The sequence below is a fragment of the Genypterus blacodes genome, unplaced genomic scaffold (assembly GCF_046128005.1).
Source record: "Genypterus blacodes isolate CSIRO-AG114 ecotype Tasmania unplaced genomic scaffold, CSIRO-AGI_Gbla_v1 ptg000136l_1, whole genome shotgun sequence".
Taxonomy (NCBI): domain Eukaryota; kingdom Metazoa; phylum Chordata; class Actinopteri; order Ophidiiformes; family Ophidiidae; genus Genypterus; species Genypterus blacodes.
The window spans coordinates 577,674-597,348 of NW_027466938.1; the positions used below are offsets into that span (position 1 = coordinate 577,674).

The 19,675-nt window shown below is 45.3% G+C and overlaps 2 protein-coding genes across 2 annotated transcripts in view; one reads left to right on the top strand and one right to left on the bottom strand.

Annotated features, from left to right (window-relative positions):
* Nucleotides 1-474: 474 nt before the first annotated feature.
* Nucleotides 475-2,187, bottom strand: sco2 (synthesis of cytochrome C oxidase 2). Its single transcript, XM_076164480.1, has 2 exons — nt 2,082-2,187; nt 475-1,554 (listed from the first exon to the last, which is right to left on the bottom strand). Exon 2 carries the CDS (start codon nt 1,540-1,542, stop codon nt 694-696), a length of 849 nt encoding a protein of 282 aa, XP_076020595.1. The 5' UTR covers nt 1,543-1,554; nt 2,082-2,187; the 3' UTR covers nt 475-693.
* Nucleotides 2,188-17,288: 15,101 nt separating this feature from the next.
* Nucleotides 17,289-19,675, top strand: part of LOC143011571 (filamin-C-like) — a 32,142-nt gene continuing 29,755 nt past the window's right edge. Inside the window, exon 1 of the mRNA XM_076164476.1 lies at nt 17,289-17,848. Within this exon, the coding sequence (XP_076020591.1) occupies nt 17,470-17,848 (379 nt within the window). The 5' untranslated portion in view covers nt 17,289-17,469. The remainder of the gene's footprint in view (nt 17,849-19,675) is intronic.

A 19,675-nucleotide genomic window follows, 5' to 3' on the forward strand; every position in this document is an offset into this window, starting at 1 on the left:
GAATTGTGAGCCGATCACAGATATCATAATTATAGTTCTCATGTAATAATCATTAGACGCAGCGTTTCAGGAAAACAACGTAAAAATTCAGATTTCAAAATAAAGGTCACTTCGTTCTACTCAGTATCTGTCACGTGTTTATCTTTGGTATTTTATCTTTCATTTTATTTGGCTTTGGACTGCAAACCACAACACTCTCAGTCTGGTGTCCATTTATGACCGCTTGAAGATAAATGTATATATTTTACAACCGATGATTCTAGAAAATTCTTTACAAATCTGGAAGTGAATAAATGACTTTAAACTGCTTTAACTTTGAAACAAGGTTACACACACACTACATACACACTACACACACACTAACGAGATACTGAGCGACCTCAGGTTGATACTGCCCCCATGTGGTGAGCAGGATTATGGATAACGTGGAGAGAAAGGAAAACATCTCCTCACACCGTAATGAAGCAATAGGGATGAAATCATGTCAGACTTTTATTTTCATGTGTTCATAGTTTGCCATGACGTCATCATTAAGTTGTGAAAAATGCCAGAAGCCAAACGCTCCCCTGTGTGTTTGAAACAGAGCCGCTCATCTTCTGCTCTGAGAAGCTTCAACCAGTCACCATGTGAGATATTTACTGGATAAATAACAGTGATGAAGACATGTTGATGATTGGTTTCCTGTTTCCACGGTTACAGTGGTTCATACGTGTTCATGTGGTTCCTGATGCTCTCGGTGATCTGGGCCTCGTTCTTCATCCTGTTGTAGTAATCCAGGAATAGGCCGTCGGGGCTGACCAGGTAGATGAGGATGGTGTGATCCACGATGTAGTCCCCGTCCTCGTCTTTGGGCCCCTGACTGGCGTACACCCTGAAGTCCCGCCCCGCGTGTTTCACCTCCTCCGTGGTTCCCGTCAGCCCGATCAGGCGTGGGTGGAAGTCTTGGACGTACTTTGCTAGCGCCGCCACGTGATCCCGCTCTGGGTCGACGGTGATGAAGACGGGCTGCACCGGAGGCAGCGCGGCCTCTTTGTCCAGAGCCAAGACCACGGCGCTCAGCTTGTCCAGCTCGTCGGGGCAAATGTCCGGGCAGTGGGTGAAACCAAAGTACAGCAGCACCCAGCGGCCCAGGAAGTCCTCCTTGGTCTTGCGCTGCCCCCTGTGGTCCAGGAGGCTGAAGGTTCCCTGACCCACAGCCACTCGCTTCAGCTGCTCCACACGCAGCCTCTGATGCTTCTGACGCTTCTCTGAATCAACGTAGAACCAGAAACCCAGCAGCCCGGCGCCACACAGCGCCGTCACCAGCAAACGGGTCCTCAGCTTCATCCTGCCTGAGGAGTTCTGTCCCTGAGAGAGGAAACGATGAAGAGGATGCTGCTGCTGCTGATATGCTGGGCACCTGAGGATGGAGCGACCAGCGTCTCTGCTCAGTGTGGAGAGAGAAACCTGCTGGGCTCCTGCTGCCACAAACACATTCCTCAGACATCTTCCTCCTCCTCGTCCTCCTCCTCCTCCTCTCATGGCACAGCCCAGAGCAAACATCTTCCTGTTCTGCTCTCCTCTAGAACACAGAGGGTTTAGTTAGAGGTACAGAGCTTCATCACTCTAACATCACAGCTCAGTGATACAGATGAAGGCAAACACAACCAGAGACCAAACGTCTGGAATATGATGTGAAATACAGATGAAGTACAGGAGGGCATTTCATTTAAACTTTAATTTGTTAGGATGTTAAAGAAATAAATCAATTGACTGACACACACACACACATATACATACACAATCCCACTCAGTGAACACACACACAAAGTGAAAACACACACACAAAGTGAAAACACACACACACGCACACGCACACGCACACGCACACACACACACACACACACCTGTTATAAGCATCGTAACTGTAAATAAAGTCGGATACCTGATTTGACCCCGGAAGTGGCCGCACGTGACCTTAAACTATGCTTGACGCTATGACGGTAACCGCTAACAGCCTCTAGCATGCTAACTGCTTTATGGGCTAACATACGGACGAAACGGTCAATCAGTGTATAAAGTAAACAGATGATCAGACAAACTCACCGTTTCCCCAGCAGCGTTAGATTGTTGTTAGACTGATCGATCCTCTGGCTGCACGCACGCAGCAGGTCAGTGCCGGCAGTGACGCGCTGTTATGAGCCTGCCCCTATTCTGACAAGACGCGCCACGCTTAGCATTCAGGCGCTGTGGTTGGCCAGGCGTTCACGCACGCGCACGATGCTATGTCTCTGCTCAGCTTTAAATTCACTTTAGCTGATTCGACGAACTATTACAAAATAAACCTTCAAACTGCGTCACAATGAGAGAGAAAATAAAAATGCTTTAAAGGTGAAGATGTACGCGTGATCAACATGACTCAGGTGAAAATAAGACAGAGAAATATACGAATAGAATGCGTCACTGCAGTCTGGATTTGGACGGCAGATTCGTCATTATCTTAAGGAGCTGCATTGCCCAGATTTGACACCAGAGGGCGACCCTAGAGATCCACGTGACGTAATCCATTATTATTATTATTATTATTATTATTATTATTATTATTATTATTATTATTATTATTATTATCATCATTTTTATTATTATTATTATTACACTTATGTATTGTATATTTGTCTCATAAGACTTTGATTCATTCTCTTACAGTTTATCCCCATACAGGTCTTTGATTTGAAGAGGTTCCACATTTCACTTATCAAAAGAATATGCAATTAACTCTTAAGCTTTAAAGCAACATATAATAGTCCTTGATTCCTTTCATTCAGAGTTCATGTAAGCAGAGGAAACTACCAACTTTTTACAGCCTCCAGGGGGAAACATCACTCTGATGGATGTAGAAGAATCAAAGATACAGCATGCATCCATGTTCCTGTGTTCCTGTGTTCAGGCCCCTGTGATGATGTCATCTGGTGTCTCCGCAGCTTCCTCCAGCATCACCGTGCAGCTCAGGAGTAGCTTCTCCTCCACTGGCTCAGTTTCTCCTCTCTGCTCTAAATGTTTTATTGATGAACTCTGCAGGAAACAGGCAGCAGAAACCAGGTTGCATCCATGAGGACCAGCAGAGACATCCTGGGGTTTCAGTGTGGATCATGATGTCCAGGCATCATAGAAATGAATGACTGAATGTGTACATATTACACCAGTTTGCTGTTTAGCTGATATTAGAAACCCTTCAGAAGCTTCATCGTGGAAGAAGCTTCACTTTCTTCATCATCCTCAGATGACGGCTTTGAGGCTGACACACTTGAATTCAACTCACCAGATATTATTCTCCTAAAGTCAGCATGTATCTGTCACTATGGATGTTTGAATGCAGCAAATACTTCATTATTTCATATCTTTATATATAAATTATTAGATTCAGAAGATAGTGGAGGAAAAAGTATGATGACTGTTAAGTTCATTTATTCACTCACAGTTGTAGGTGTGAGGATCTACAAGGGCCTGTTAGGGTCCACATCGGTCCATCAGGGTCCATTAGGGTCCACAAGGGTCCATTAGGGTCCATTGGGATCCACATCGCTCCTTTAGGGTCCATTACGGTCCACTGTGGTCCAATTGGGTCCGTTAGAGTCCATCAGGGTCCACTTGCTGATGTCTGTCAGCACCAATTGTTTGGGTCTGCAAGGTGTGTGTGTGTGTGTGTGTGTGTGTGTGTGTGTGTGTGTGTGTGTGTGTTATATATGTATTTGCTCACAGGCTTAGGTTAATTTACACTCAGACACGATCCACAATTCATTTGCTATTTCTGTCTTTACACTTTTAACAAGTGGCCTGGTGTGTTATCCATTGGATTTGTGTTGCTTAGCAACCAGTCTGGAGCAGGGAGGTGCTGGGAGTTTGTCTCCTGTGTTACCTGACAACAGAAGATCAATCACAGTGATGTCATGAGTATAAAAATAGAGCTGCTCATATATCAGCTGCTGAGGTCACAGAAGGATTGGAACTCTATGTGATGATATGATGACGTGATGACGTGATGACGTGATGACATGATGATATGATGACATGATGAGTTCACTGTATCAGTGTTGATACTTTGTCCTCATCGGTTCATTATTACAGAGCTTATGTTCATAAACACTGAGGGTTTAAACACATTCACACTTTAGTAAATCAGTCAGAATTACACGTACATACATGTACATACATGTACATAAACGTACATACACGTACATACATGTACATACATGTACATACAGAGTCAGAATTCTGCACCAATGTAAGACCTGATCTTAATGGATCTTAATGTTGAATGGAAAATGAAATCAAATTCAACCCAAAGCTCCAGCATGTTGATACTTGGTGAAACCAAAGAGATGTGATTGAGCCGTTTCTTTTATTAGACTGATCAATAAGATGATGCTCAGGAAGCTCAGACACCTCAGAGTGTTACAGCACCAACGATCATTAAGTATTCAGGTCATGCTCTCTCTCTCTCTCTCTCTCTCTCTCTCTCTCTCTCTCTCTCTCTCTCTCTCTCTCTCTCCCTCCCTCTTTCCCCCTCTCCCTCTCTCTCTCTCTCTCCGTCTCTCCCTCCCTCTCCCTCTCTCTCTCTCTCCGTCTCTCCCTCTCTCTCGCTCTAGTGACGTACATCCTTACATCAATGAGGGAGAAGAGCTGATGCTCAACCTCAGTGCGAGCTGAAAGAATCAGAGGACAGGATGGACATCTGATCTGAGGTCTGCATATATAACAACACACTGACACTACAGAAGGAGAGAGAGAAAGAGAGAGAGAGAGAGAGCACAGTGCGCTGCAAGATCTGCATTTCACCTAAGGTATTTACTCTCCCTCTCTCCCTCGCTCTCTCTCCCTCCCTCGCTCTCTCACCCTCCCTCCCCCCCTCTCTCTCTGTGTCTCTCTCTCTCTCTAGCCTTCCTTTCATCCATGTCTCTCAGCTCCAGGATGAGGAGGCTGCAGCTAGTCGGTCTGTCCAGAGCGTGAGGAGCATTCCTGGGCTCCATCTGATTCTTCCCTTTCTCTCCCTCTCTCTCTCTCTCTCTCTCTCTCCCTCTCTCTCTCTCTCTCTCTCTGTCACTCTATCTCTGTCACTCTCTCTGCCTGGGCCTTTGATCAGCATCCCTCCCTCTGTCGGCTCTGCAGTAGAATTCAGCTTTGCTCTTCATCATCATAACAACATGGACGGACTGCGGCTGCCACCCCTCATAGAGGAGGTGCTGGATCCCTCAGGTCAGTGTGTGTGTGTGTGTGTGCGTGTGTGCGTGTGTGCGTGTGTGTGTGTGTGTGTGTGTGTGTGTGTGTGTGTGTGTGTGTGTGTGTGTGTGTGTGTGTGTGTGTGTGTTTACATGCAGTACTGTGCTCAGGTGTGTGTGCTGTGTGTTATTCTGCTCATATAGACTTGTGATATAGCGATCATATTTAGTTGTGCTGCCACCTGGTGGTTGCTTCATTTCAGGCCTAATTTACGCTTGTGTGTGTTCATGTTCTGGTCCCAAATGTTGAACTGGTCAAAGCATTTCAACCAAACATTGCATCAGAACCATCAAAGTACAGGTCACACCCTAATGTTTACCTGTCCTCCATCTTTATTTACTGGGCTGGGACGCTGAAGCATGATGTCTATGATCACAGCTGGAAGTAGAGCATATCTGATTTGGTTTGTTTACACTCTGTCGCGTTGTGTTTGGATGCATGAGCTTTCTATTCTGCAGCAGCAGCAGAAAAACCAGAAGAGGTAGAGAAGTGAGCAGTGAGCAGTAACAAACCCAGACCACAGGGGGCGCTGATGGGCCATGTAGAATGATCTCCAAGCTATAGAAGATGTTTTTGTAACTTCCACTTCCACTGATCAACTTAGATTATAAACGTGTGCAGTATTTGTTTTTAAAGTTGACTTTTCTTTGAATGATTCTTGGTGCCAGTTTGGGTCCCGGAGGTTTTGTATCGTTGTGCTGCAGAGGTTTTACATAAAGATCTGTGTGTGTGTGAGAGACATTTGAATACTCACCTTCAGTGATTTGACTGGAAAATCACCCAGCAGGTGGAGAAGGAGGAGGAGGAAGAAGAAGAGGAAGAGGAGGAGGAGGAGGAGGAGGAGAGAGACTGCATCAGTTCAGTTGTTCAGAGTGAAGCAGTCTGTATATTTGCTCTCCTCTGTGAGAGACCATGATGTCACTACAGGATGGATGTGATGATGAGGATTAATAAGAATATTGTGTTTTAGTTTCATCCTCTAGTTTGAGAAGAAGTTCATGAGTGAATGAATGAATGTCAGGCTTGATCAGTCGTTCACGCTCATCGGGGTCAACAAGTCACAGGATGAATCTGATAAAAGGTGCATTACCATCATATCAGATTGGTAATGCATGAAAAAGATGTGTGTGTGTGTGTGTGTGTGTGTGTGTGTGTGTGTGTGTGTGTGTGTGTGTGTGTGTGTGTGTGTGTGTGTGTGTGTGTGTGTGTGTGACTCCACGTGGGTCAGATTCTCCTCAGACGCACACAAACATCAGAGTATAATCATCATCATCATCATCATCATCATCATTCACACCTGGTGACTCACATTCAGTAAACATTGGTTACATTTGCACAGAGAGATGGAGGAAGGAAGAGGAGGAAGAGGAGGAGGAGAGGTGGAGAGAAGAGCAAAAATGAGAGGAGAGGAGAGGGAGAGGAGGAAGAGGAGGAGAAAGAGGAAGAAAAGAAGGAGCAGGAGACGGAAGATGAGGGGGAGAGGGGGAGAAAGGGGAGGAAGAAGAGGGAGAGAGGGGGAGGAGGTCTATTTTTAGATGCTGTGATGACGACAGACTGGGATGAAGGACGACAGGGAGAGGAGGAGGAGGAGGAGGAGGATGGAGGCATCAGTGACGATGAAAGATAAACAATAGGACCATAAACATCTGTGATGTAAACAGAGGGAATCATTTTATTTACTTTATATCTCTGTTGTATGAATGTTTCTTTTCTTTTCATTTGGGTCAATTATTATCAAATGAAAAAGATTTGTTTATGTGACGAAGTGATGAATCATTCTTCATCATCACTTCAAGCAGAGTGAGTTTGATCGTTTCATCAGCTGGACTGCAGATTAAAAATGAAGATGAAAATATATAATAGAACAATATTATCTTTAATTCAATCTGAAAACTTGTGTGTGTGTGTGTGTGCGTGCGCGTGCGTGTGCGTGTGTGTGTGTGTAGGTGCGTTTGTACCTTTAACATCCCGTCGTCATGGCAGCAAATGAAGGTGATGAAGTTGATCTTCTTCATCAGAGTGTTAACACAGACATGTGGCGTCTCTCCTCCTCCTAGACGACCTGTGTGAGCTGAAGGTGGAGAAGCCGATGAAGCTGGGAGACACGCTGACCTACAAGGAGAGGGAGTCCATAGAGGAGAGCTACGAAAACCAGGAGAAGGAGGTGGCAGTGGGCAATGGAGAGAAGGGCCAGCAGGAGGAAGGACAGGAGAAAGAGGAGGAGGAGGAAGACGAGGACAGAGGAGGAGAGGAGAGAGAGGAGGACGAGGAGCTGGAGGAGCTGAAGGCTCAGGTGCTGCAGCTGCTCATGGAGCTGGAGGAGAGCAGGGAGGTTTCACAGAGACATGAAGAGGGCGTCCTGGAGCTCCAGGGTAAGAGTGTGTGTGTGTGTGTGTGTGTGTGTGTGTGTGGTATGCTTTACCTTCATGATGTTATTGTGTGTGAGACTGAACTCTGAACTCTTTGTCCTCAGGTCTGTTAGAGGAGGAGCGGCTGGCGTGCGCTCACCAGGCAGAGAGCTTCACCAGACAGATCCAGAGACTGCAGGGTACACACACACACACACACACACACACACACACACACACACACACACACACACACACACACACACACATTTCATTAGTTTTGACAAATGTGTGTAATGTTGTACTCAGGTCTCATGATAAACACTGCTGTCATGACCTTTGTGACCTTTGTGAATTACAAGAACAACCCCTCTCTTCTTTCCTCATTTCCTTGCCTCTGCTTGTTTCTTCCCCTGGTTTCCTCTCCTCTCTTCTTGTTTCCTCTCGTGGTTTCCTCTCCTCTCTGCTTGTTTCCTCTACTCTCTCCTGGTTTCCTCTCCTCTCTCCCGGTTTCCTCTCCTTGTTTCCTTTCCCCTTCTTTTTGTTTCCTCTCCTGGTTTCCTCTCCTCTCTGCTTGTTTCCTCTCCTCTCTCCTGGTTTCCTCTCCTCTTTGCGTGTTTCTTCTCCTTGTTTCCTTTCCTCTCTGCTTGTTTCCTCTCCTCTTTGCTTGTTTCCTCTCCTGGTTTCCTCTCCTCTCTCCTTGTTTCCTCTCCTCTCTCCTTGTTTCCTCTCCTCTCTGCTGGTTTCCTCCTCTAGCTCAGCTCCGTAGCGTTCAGGAGGAGATGGACAGCCTGGAGGAGGAGAAGGAGAGCGAGCTGGAGGAGGTGCAGGAGGAGCTGCGTTCAGCCCAGGAGGAGGTGCTGGTGCTGCAGCAGGCTGCCGAGGAGGCGGCGGGCGAGCGGGAGAACGACATCGCCTCCCTGCAGGAGGAGATGTGTCGCCTGAGGGCGGAGCTTCAGCGCCTCCACGCAACCACGCAGGAGTACGAACTGGAGATCACAACTCTGAGGGCGGAGATCAGCATGAAGAGAGGAGACGCAGAGGCAGCAGGTACACACACACACACACACCGTGTCACCTCCTGGTTCATCAGGAGCTACCAGGTGTGCAGGTCCCACAAACCTGCTTGGGTGCTGAAGAGTGGTTGCTATGGCGAGACTGTTTTCTTATGTGGGAATTGACAACTTTATATAGAGAAGGAAAAATGTAGTGCGCGTGTGTGTGTGTGTGTGTGTGTGTGTGTGTGTGTGTGTGTGTGCTTCACCTCAGGCCTGGGTTTGCTTTGGAAAACTCTGAGATGAAGAAGAATCTAAATCCCTCTGAATGATTAAAGAGCGAGGCCACGTCCTATTTATCTTTCCCAGCCAGAGGGGAAATAACAAACGTGCTTTTGATTAGAGGAGCGGCCAGAACATACATGTACATACATACATCCATGTCTCCTGTATGATGAATCGGGGCCTCTCTGCACCGTGGGGATGAACTCTGAGCCCGAGGTTTTCACTCTCAGGATGCTTTGGAACGTATGTGTGTGTGTGTGTGTGTGTGTGTGTGTGTGTGTGTGTGTGTGTGTGTGTGTGTGAGAAACGTGCTGAGGGGAAACACTTTGAAAATGAAGTCAGACTTCATTGGTCTTCATCACTTCTCAGTTGGTGATGAAGAACAGGCCTCATTTTCCACTGAGTCGTTCCCAAAGGACACAATATCTGGAGAAGCAGATGAAAGTGTCAGCAGGTCTGGAGGATCTGTGTTCTCCTTCCCTGTTGTCAGAAGTTTAATGACTTTTACTGAAGCAAATGAGAGAAGGTGAGGTTTCATATTGGAAGAGTTTAATTGATCTTCTCTGTGTTGGTGTGTGAGCAGGTGAGATGAATCAGCTCAAGCAGGAGTACCGTTCACTGACAGAAGACTATCAGACGCTGACAAGAGACAACAAAGACCTGAGCACCAAACTGGAACAACTGCAGCAGCAGCCAGCGAGGTGAGAGCTCAAACTAGGATCAGCAATGTTTAGGATGAAGTCAGACACAGAGAAGTTGTTCCATCTTCAGTTCTGAGTGAGCATTGAGGAGTAGACAGGCGTTCCTGCTCGGGTCAGGTGACTCCTTGGCTCCTATGTCCAGATGCGGCGACCTGCTGCTGTTTTAAGAAGGTTTCTCTTGTTTCAGGTTGTTGTCCCACTAGCTTCTGAAGTTTATCTAAAGACTTAGAGATCTAAATCCACTCACCTCTTTGATGTTGTGTCCTTGGATGACAGTGGTGATGCGTTCCTGCCTTTGAAAGTGGAGAGGGAGAGAAAGATGGATGAGCAGGTGAAGGCAGATGGTTACATCACGCTGTCCCAGTCTCATCAGGATCATCAGACCAGACCCCCGGAATCCCTGTCCACCCAGGAGAAGGTCTCCACTGAGGGCTCCAGCTCAGAGCTCTGCAACCTGAAGGTCCAACTGATTGAAGCAGAGGAGACGGCTCAGAAGGTCCAGAGAGAGGTAAGGAGAGCTGAGCAGTCCTGACAGATTACAAACATGACAGGACAGAGCTCCAACAAGTCAAGATGCAGAGCTCAAGAGGTTTTTCTTTTTTCTTATTCTTTCTCTCTTTCTCTCCTTTCTTTCTCCCTCTCTCCTCCTCTCCTTCTTTCTCTCAGTGTGAGGGCTTGCAGGGCGAGCTGGTGGACCTGCAGCAGCTCTATGCCAGCAGCCAGAGCGACCGTGCAGCCCTGGAACAGGAACTTCTGCACTGCAAAGCCGAACTACAGAAGCTGGCTGGCAGGAAGTCACAGGTGAGAGGAGAGGAGATGGGAGAAGATCTAACATCTCCCCCAAACAAAGTCTCACCTATTCAAATGTTCTCTTATTTGATGCAACTCTCCTGTCACAACTTTTTTCTTTATATTCAACTACTTCAGACAGAGAGGATTAGAAAGCAGGACCTTCTGTCTGTGAGACGACAGAAACAAACCCCTGCACGATAAGAAATAACAAAAACTCCTGTGTGTTATTCAACCTAACAAACAGAAGTTGATCTGTTCATCGCCAAATTGCTGCTATTGATCATCTATCATTGGTTTTACTTACAGACAAATTGAGAAAAGTATGAGGGCACTTTATCTTCCAGATCATTTAAAATCCCTGACTTGGCACTAGAAGGTAATAGGTTTGTCCCTCAGTCATGTCCCACCTGTCCAACCCAGTAACATCATTCAGGGCTCGTTGAGTAAACAAACATCTGTTCACCTTGCTCTGAAGGAGACTCTGTACACGGTAGGTTCACACACGGACACACACTCGACTGAATGCCCTTCTTCTACCTGTCCATGTGATTTTCTCCATGAAGTCTTGCGGTTTGTTCCGTGTGCATGTGTGTGTGTGAGGAGCAGCTTGGTTCCTGGATGCTGCAGCACTGCTTCTGTAGAACGTTCCTGTTCTGAGCCTGGCTTCTTCTTTACATGTTGGCACTTTGTTTTTGTCGTCATCTTTCTCTCTGTTCTCTGATTCTCCTTCTCCTGTCGGCTGAGACCATCGCAGTAGGAAACACTGAGTTACAAGTTTATTCCAAACTGCATCATGTTTGGCTGTGTCCCACTTTTCCTGAAGACGTTTGTTCAGACTCGTCACTCCAGAACTGTAGACTCAAGTCACAGGACTTAGCTTCAAGATATGGGAAGAGACAGAACCCAGTTTGACTATTGGGCTATTGAAGACTCAGATCCTCCCTGAGCCTAGAGCAGACTAAAGTGTTCAGACTATCAGCAGACCTGTAGTACATGTCTCCCTTTGAGCCTCCACTTAGATTAAGTTAAGAGGTAGCTGAGCTTGATTTGGGTCGTTTGGGTCGCTAGTAGACTTGCTAGTAGACTTGTTAATAGACTTGCTAGTAGACTAAATACATTGAATTGATTGTGTGGATTTGGGAATGGACTCGTTGCTCTGACTTGACATGGGACATCCTGTCAATACTTCAGACTTAGACCTGGGGTTTGCCAGAACTGACTTCAGATTTGAGATTAGATCTGCCTGTTTTCATTTGGGATCTCAGTCAGGTGTGTGTGTTAGACTTCGGAATAGTCTTTTTTAAACTTGGGATTTGATTTAAGAATTCAGTATCAGGACTTTTCTCTCTGAACCTGATTGGTCTTGGATCTAGATCTGATAACTCACTTGGCCTTGACATGGGTCTTGAGTGTGTGACTCCACTTGAGACTCAACTGTTAAGACCTGTGACTCGCTAACAAAGAATCAACTCCACTTCTGCTTCTTCATGTCATCCACAAACATCTGAGTCCTCCAGAGTTTCTCAATCATAAATCAATGACCTGGAACCCATCAGGTTCATGTTCTGGTGTTCAGACCTTCAGCTGAGGAGGTGCAGACACTCTGGAATCTGGTCTCCATTGAGTCTCTCACCATCTCTGATATCCTTCCTGCTCTTATTGTTTCTTTCTTCTTCACCTTCTGTTTTAATCTGTCATGTTTGTTTCACATGAACTTTAGTGACTTTGATGTCTCAGATACTCAGCATGCCTGTTTCTCTCATTTTCTGCATATTTGATTTATGATTATTGTGTCTGCTCTCATACTAACACCCCCCCCCCCCCCCCCCCCCCCCACTCGTCCCTTGGATTGTTACAATTACTTCATTATTTCTTTCCTCTGACTCTCTCCATCCCCCCGACACTCCTTTTGTCTTTTCCCCAGAACTGCACTCCTCCGTCTGAGCCCCCTGTTCTCTCCATCCCCCTCATAGGATTGATTGTAATAGTGGCCTTGATTTGGTGCTGGTGGGAGGAGCTGGCGTTCTAGAGGGGACCAGGTATGGCCACGCCCTTCACTCTCTACCAGACGCTCTGCCTCTAACAGCATCTCAGAGTGGCTGCAGAAAGCTGATCTGAGCCTCACTTCCTCTGGATTTAGCAGCTGGGGTCTGACATTTGTGTTCTGTCAATCAATCATGTTCATAATGCGTTCGAATAAAAACATCTAGCGTACATCATCAAGCTGTGAGGTCATCAGGACTCGTCTTTAAGTTTAGGTCTGATGGTTTGTCATTGATAGAATTGGACAGGGAACTAAACGATACAGTTCTAGTGTTTCAACAATGTCACTGCGCTACAGTCAGAACAACCCAACACAACAAACCCACAGGGACACACACTCAGCACTCAGGAGGAATTAGCTCTGTACTGTGATTAAGGTACATGTTGTTATTAATGGGATTGTGCTGTACTTCACACACACAAACACACACACACACACACACACACACAGCGTTGTGTTCTGTAGTATGAGGAGAGACACGTTTACATGCTGACACCTCACAGGTTTATCTGCTCAGAGTGAATCTCAGCTCCGTGGTTTGTTTAGGTCTCTGTTACACCTGATCTTTAATTATCTACACTCTGGTTCCTCTGTGAGGGTCGGGGTTGAGAGGTCACACACTCAGAGGCCTTGATTCAAAGTAAATAAAAAGTCACTCACTCAAACAATCGCTGCCATGTCGAGTCGTTTTGGGAAACTGTTGCATGAAGAAGCTTCGTTCCTCTTTGCAGTAACGCCCACTAACGTGACTCCTCCCCCTTTCTCATCAGAGTGACACTGATGGATGGAATCTGGCGGTGGCGACAGTTGCTGTGGCAGCCATTGCACTTTTGGTCATTCCCACCTTCATCAGGACCTGAGGACGCCACAGAAAGGAAGCAACCTCATGGTGACGCTGGGAATTCTGGGACTTTGCTGTCCTGATGTCTGCTTGTTACATTGTACAGTTTCACAAGACGACATCGCTCTTCTGTGACTTTAATCACATCAAACACCACAGATGTCGGGTTTATGGAGCGCTGGAGTGAAAAACAATGATGACATCATACTTTCTAGTTGTCGGTCCGGAAAATCTGGATTGACATGATTGCTGAAATGATTCCCTGCGTGCTTTCCTGCCTCCATCAGGGAAAAGTCTCATTGTAAGTCATCACTTTAATCAATTTTTTGGATCCAGACTTTCAGGGGTAGAACGGTTTGTACCGGAGCGTTTCCTGCCTCCAGGGGGCGCTGCCCTACAACACACACACACACACAGGCCCCCTGCTGGTGAGCAAAGATCTGAACATGCCTCCACTAAAATAGATGATTGATTCTCAGTGGGATCCGGAGTGATTTCACATTTTGATTTAGATTTGAACCCAGTAAGGCAGATCCAGCAGCTCCTGGTGTTCAGGTCTAAGGTTTAACGATGACATCATTTTGGCTTGATGGAATCACACAAAAAAGAGGCTCTAACTAAGGATTCCTTTATTTTTGATTCTTTTTGAATAAATATCACCAAATATTTGCGATGTGTGCTTTCCAGAGCCCACAGTGACCAAAAGTCAAGAATAAGCAGATAATCAATCACCATGATCAGCTTGAAGCTGAGACCAGAACATGTAGCGATTTCTCTATTGATTGATTGATTATTTGTATAAGATGTGAAAACTGTAGCCTTGTTTTCTTTGAGTTGCAGGCGTGGATCAGAGAATGTTGCCTTTTGAAGCTGCTTAACGTTTGTGTCTGTGCTCGCATCGTCTTCTCCTCTGATTCTGTAGCATGAGATGGAATCCAAATGAATCCTATCAGCTTTATTTTAACTTCCAAAACCCTTTATAGGTCCGATTCCAGCGAGTCTCTATTTGAACTGCCTGCGACAGTCTGACGCACGTATGCAGCAACACTTTGACGACTGATTCCACTGTGCCAGGGTTCAGCTCAGACTGAGAGGCTTTAATATTCATAAAGGTTTATTTTCAGATTTATTTTATATACTTTGAAGAGGTCGACTGAGAGCAATGATTAATGTAGCAAATGTGTTCATATCATAGTTATTTATATGGATGTTATGATCACATGGTCAAAGAAAACATCCTTTATGTAGCAATTTGTGGAAAATAACTAGAAATCAATGTGAGCATATAGATGAAAATGGTTTATGAGTCGAATGATGACATTGACGTCTCATTCATTCATCCGTCCCCTCAGTCTGGTTACTATGATCCACAACAGATTGAGCATCACAAACTTGTTGTTTACCCAAAGTGTGTTCGCCCGTTTGGATGAAGCCATTATGGGTGAATATCTGCGTAGCTACACACACCTCACGGTTTATCTTCCAAAGTGATGCTGACTCAACCACGTTTACACACTTCACAAATATTCAAATGAAGGCTTTCTTTCCCTTTATTTTGATAGAAAGTTGAATTTGTATGTTTTCTTTGGAGAGTGTTGGGACCGGTCGAGACAAAATCGTTTTCCAGGACGTTTTGGTTCAGTGAACATTATGGGATGTTCCTCTCAAAGTTTCCTGAATGTTCCCTGAATGTTTGATGTGTCAATTGCCAGAGGTTTCATTGTAAAGCTGAAGGAGGTGAAATGTTTCCTCTTCTTTTACCCACAGGAATGTTCCAGAACATGTTCCAGTTAAAGTCAATGTGACTGTAAATGTTGTTGCTGAATCTGTAGACGTTTAACAGTTTACAGTTCTAAATTAGCTGCCAGACAAATGCCTGTGTGTGAGACAGAATGAGTCAAATCTGACCCGACACTGACACACACACTTAGTTGTCATGTGTGTTAAACTCCTGAGGTCTCTGTGGTTTACAGGCCGGAGCTCTGATCCATGAGAGGCTCCTAAACACTTTAGTCACGTTTTTGTTTCAACGTCTTAGACTTTGTCTGGTGAAGTTCTTGACCTTTATAAAATGGATTTGCTTTGTTGTGTTTCCACTCTGTTGCCATGGAGATGTAGAACTTCTTCCGCTGTATTCTTTTGCATGGAATCATGGTGATGGTTTATGATTTGAATTGACTTTGTCATGGTAACAATCACAAGGTTCCTTAGATTAGAGAGAAGTCCCAGAATATAATGACTAGACAATACACAGTATATATGTATATATGTATATATGTATACGTATATACTGCAGTATGTATGTGTATATATACTATAGATGCATATGGTTGATTAGCTTAGATGAGGATCAACCAGAGCACCTGAAGTTGTCCTGATAAATGAGGTCAGGGTTATAAAGCTCATTAGAATATTCACCAGTGTGATTATTTTCAAAATAAAAGACAGTTTACACTTCATTCTAGCGAGCAGCAGGTGGTTTCTCCTTCACATGTTTATGATCTTGGTCTTAAGCACTTTGCTGCATGTTAACATTAATATTTACAAACTCTGTTCTTAAATGTATCTTTCTGTTACCAGTATGTGGTAGGATTTGTATTTTATTGTATACAGTATGTAGAATTGCTTTAATCTTCTGGTCCGTTTGCTTTAATAGAGATGATTAGATGACATCATCTCAGTGACATGTAGCCGTAGCCGCTGTAGCTTAACAGTGTTGCATGTGTGTAGCTTGGACATGCGGGGGCGCTGTAATCCAATTCTTCCATGAAGTACTTTAGTCCCTAGACTGTTTAAGGACCTTTGAAAACAACCTATGACACCTGTATGTCCCATAACACAGGCCGGCTGAGCTCTGTGCTCTGATGTGACTCTGTGTGTGTGTGTGTGTGTGTGTGTGTGTGTGTGTGTGTCTGTGAGCTTTTAGTCCTCCAGTGTGGAGGAAACATGGCTGTGCTGCTTTGAGTTGACTCAGATAGAATCCTTCCTTTGTGTGTTTGTGTACTAAACGTCTCAGTGTGACTCTAAACTCTAAACTCTTTCTCTTCTGTTTTGTGATGATTTTGCTAAATGTACATTTTGTAAATGAGCAGAGACATTAAAGTAGTTTATTGAACATTTGAAGCTTTATATCCTCTTTATTGATGTTTCTGTGTGTGTGTGTGTGTGTGTGTGTGTGTGTGTGTGTGTGTGTGTGTGTGTGTGATGGAACTCTTGGGTTCATTGTGATGATTTGAGTTTAGTGATTTAACTGCATTGATCCGAAATGTTGACATTGATGATAATAATTTATTATTTGGGGAAAATTTAAAAAAAGAAAGAAAAATAACCCTTTCCTCTTTAAATCACTGAAGTCTTATTTTAAAATCATTCATATTCTTTATACTCCACTAATGAGTGAAATAAAGATCACAGTGTAATTTTGAAAAAGCCTGTTGGGTTAAATTGTGACAAACTGATGAGAGTTTCAATCAATCAATCAATATGAAATCATCTGTGGCCAAAGATTTAAGGTCAAAGAAGGTCAGCCAAAGGTCACACAAAGCCTCCATAAGGACACAAACACATTCTGACCCATTCTGTTCCTGTTAGACCACGCCCACATGTAGCTGCTTATAGTATTGATTGATTACATAGTCGCTTCCAGTATCAGCTGCTGATTGAATATTTCAGATGTATTTGTTGTCTTTGTGTAGTTTGTGAACTTTAGTGTCTCAGGTCAAATATGAGTCACAAATAAAGTTTAATGACTTAATAAAGTTAGAAAAAGTTACGGAGCCTAATGTGAGTCGGAGTGACGTCACCGCGCTGCTCTCGATCAAGGAGCAGCTCCACTGTCACACAAACTGACAGAGAGTCTTCATCACGGGACGCTCCTCATCCTCCTCCAAAAATACGCGGCCCCGCCCCCTCCGCGTCGCCAGCCAATGAGCTTCCCGCGGTGGAGCGCACGCTGCGGGTCTATATGGTCATGTTGTGGTCAGCAGGCGCAGAGACCCTGAACGCGCCCGGAGCTTCATCCTGGTCTCCGCGGGCCGGCCCTCCTGTTTGGCCCGTGACGGCGCTCTGATCGGCGGCTTCTTCTGCGGTCTGCGGCTTCAAACGTTTCGAGCCTCGGCAGCTTTCGTGTCCGAGCTGCTTTCCTTTTCCTTTTCTTTTCTTTTTTTCTTCTTTTCTTTCTTTGATTGTGGTATAAAAGCGCGGCGACATGATGAGCAACAGCAGCTACGTGGAGCAGCAGCTGCCGCCGCAGTTCTACCAGGGAAACAACAACACCGCGGAGGAAGAGGAGGAGATGCCGGCCACCGAGAAGGACCTGGCCGAGGACGCGCCCTGGAAGAAGATCCAGCAGAACACCTTCACCAGATGGTGCAACGAGCACCTCAAGTGCATCAACAAGCGGATCAACGACCTGCAGAAGGACCTGAGCGACGGGCTGAAGCTGATCGGGCTGCTGGAGGTCCTCAGCCAGAAGAAAATGTACCGAAAGTTTCACGCGAGACCAAACTTCAGACAGATGAAGCTGGAGAACGTGTCCGTGGCTCTGGAGTTCCTGGAGCGGGAGCACATCAGGCTGGTGTCTATAGGTAAGGAGGAACATCTGGGAACATCAGGCTGAGCCGAGCGGCGGCACTTCCCATAACTTCCCAGAACAGGCAGCTGAAGTCTCAGTTTAAACTTCTCAGAGTTTCATCTGCGTACTTTTGTATTTACTCTTAAGAGTCTCTCTCTGTCTGCGGTCTGATTGAAGAAGAACTGAACCAGAATCCTTATTTCCCCTTTAAGCCATTTGCATTTTTAAGTTAAAGTGTTATTTAGTTTCCATAGTAACAGAAGGAGTTGGTGGTTGAGTTAGACTGAAGCTCTCCTCAGTTCCTCCTGAGATCAAAGCCTCAGATGAATGAGTGCAGATGTTCACATGTGATGAAGGGATGAATGTGTGTGACCTCCATGACCTTTAGGATCTCCTCTGACCACACCAGCTTCACCTTCATCCCTTCAGAGTGCTGTGCTGTGTGTTTGTGTCTGCATACTGAGGAAGACCTCGGGTGTTGCTCTTTGTTCTTCCTCCTGAGGTTTGCTGACTAAGGGATGGAGTTTGGTTCAGATTTTCTCTCCTACTTTCGCGTGTTTGTCTTTGTTCATTCTGTTTTTTGTAGCACTTTCCAAAATAAAAAGTGCATTAAAGACATGAAAGGACCGATCAGCTGTGTTATTGATCAGCTGTCATTAGTGTGTTAATACAGTGAGGTTTTTGATTTGATATCAGGCCTGAGTTTGATTGTCTGGTCTAAACATCAGGATGGTGATGGAGTTAAAGAAGGTTTGTGTGTGTGTGTGTGTGTGTGTGTGCGCGCGTGTGTGTGTGTGTGTGTGTGTGTGTGTGTGTGTGTGTGTGTGTGTGTGTGTGTGTGTGTGTGTGTGTGTGTGTGTGTGTGTGTGTGTGTGTGTGTGTGTGTGTGTGTACTGGTACGAACCCTCTCAAGCTGGTCGGTTGGTCTCTTGTTCGTTTGTCTGCTGAGCGATGAAGTTTTTGGTTCCAACAATCCTCCGTATCTTCACTTTCCACGCCCTGGAGTGTGAGGAAGAGTGCGGCTGCGCTCTTCCTCAGAGTCAGGGAAGAAGAACAGCTTAGCACAAACACAGTTCAGGTAAATATTGATAACTGATGTCTGTTTCCTACATCGTCACATGGCATCAAACAGCTGATCGGTCACCTGACATCACTCTGATCATGTGACCTGTGACCGTCTATTGGTTTAGTTTGATAGAGAGACGTTTATCTAAACTCCAAAATAAATGGATTAATATTATTTATATTAGATTTGTGGCAAAATATGACTTCAAACTTTTTATTGAGCCACTAAGGCTTTTTCAGACTTTAATGTAAGTGAATTTGAACACTTAGTAACAGACTTAGACGATGACGCCTCATGTTTGCTTGCATGTAAAGGGATGAAGACACGTTTGCCTTTAATGGCAGTAAGGACATAAATAAATACACATAAAGAGACGGAGCCACCAAACTGAGCTGGGACAAACAAATGGAACGCATCAGAGAGGGCGAGGGTCGGACACACACACACACACACACACACACACACACACACACACACACACACACACACACACACTCATTACTTTGTGTCTCCAAAAGAAGCCGGACCAGATACCTTCAGATATATCAGGACAGGAAAACGAACCTTCATCCCACTTAAGAGAAACCAGACAGGTCATCTGAGAGACAGACAGACAGATGTTAAGAGCAGGAAGTGGATAGAGTGCAGGAAGAGTTTCCCGTCTCTCTGCCAGCAGGAACGCCGCTGTAGTTTTCCTCCCCTGATCTCAGCTGATCGGAACGTTACGCAACCGGCAAGATGAAGCCTGAGAGCTTCTGTGAGATCTGCCAACCT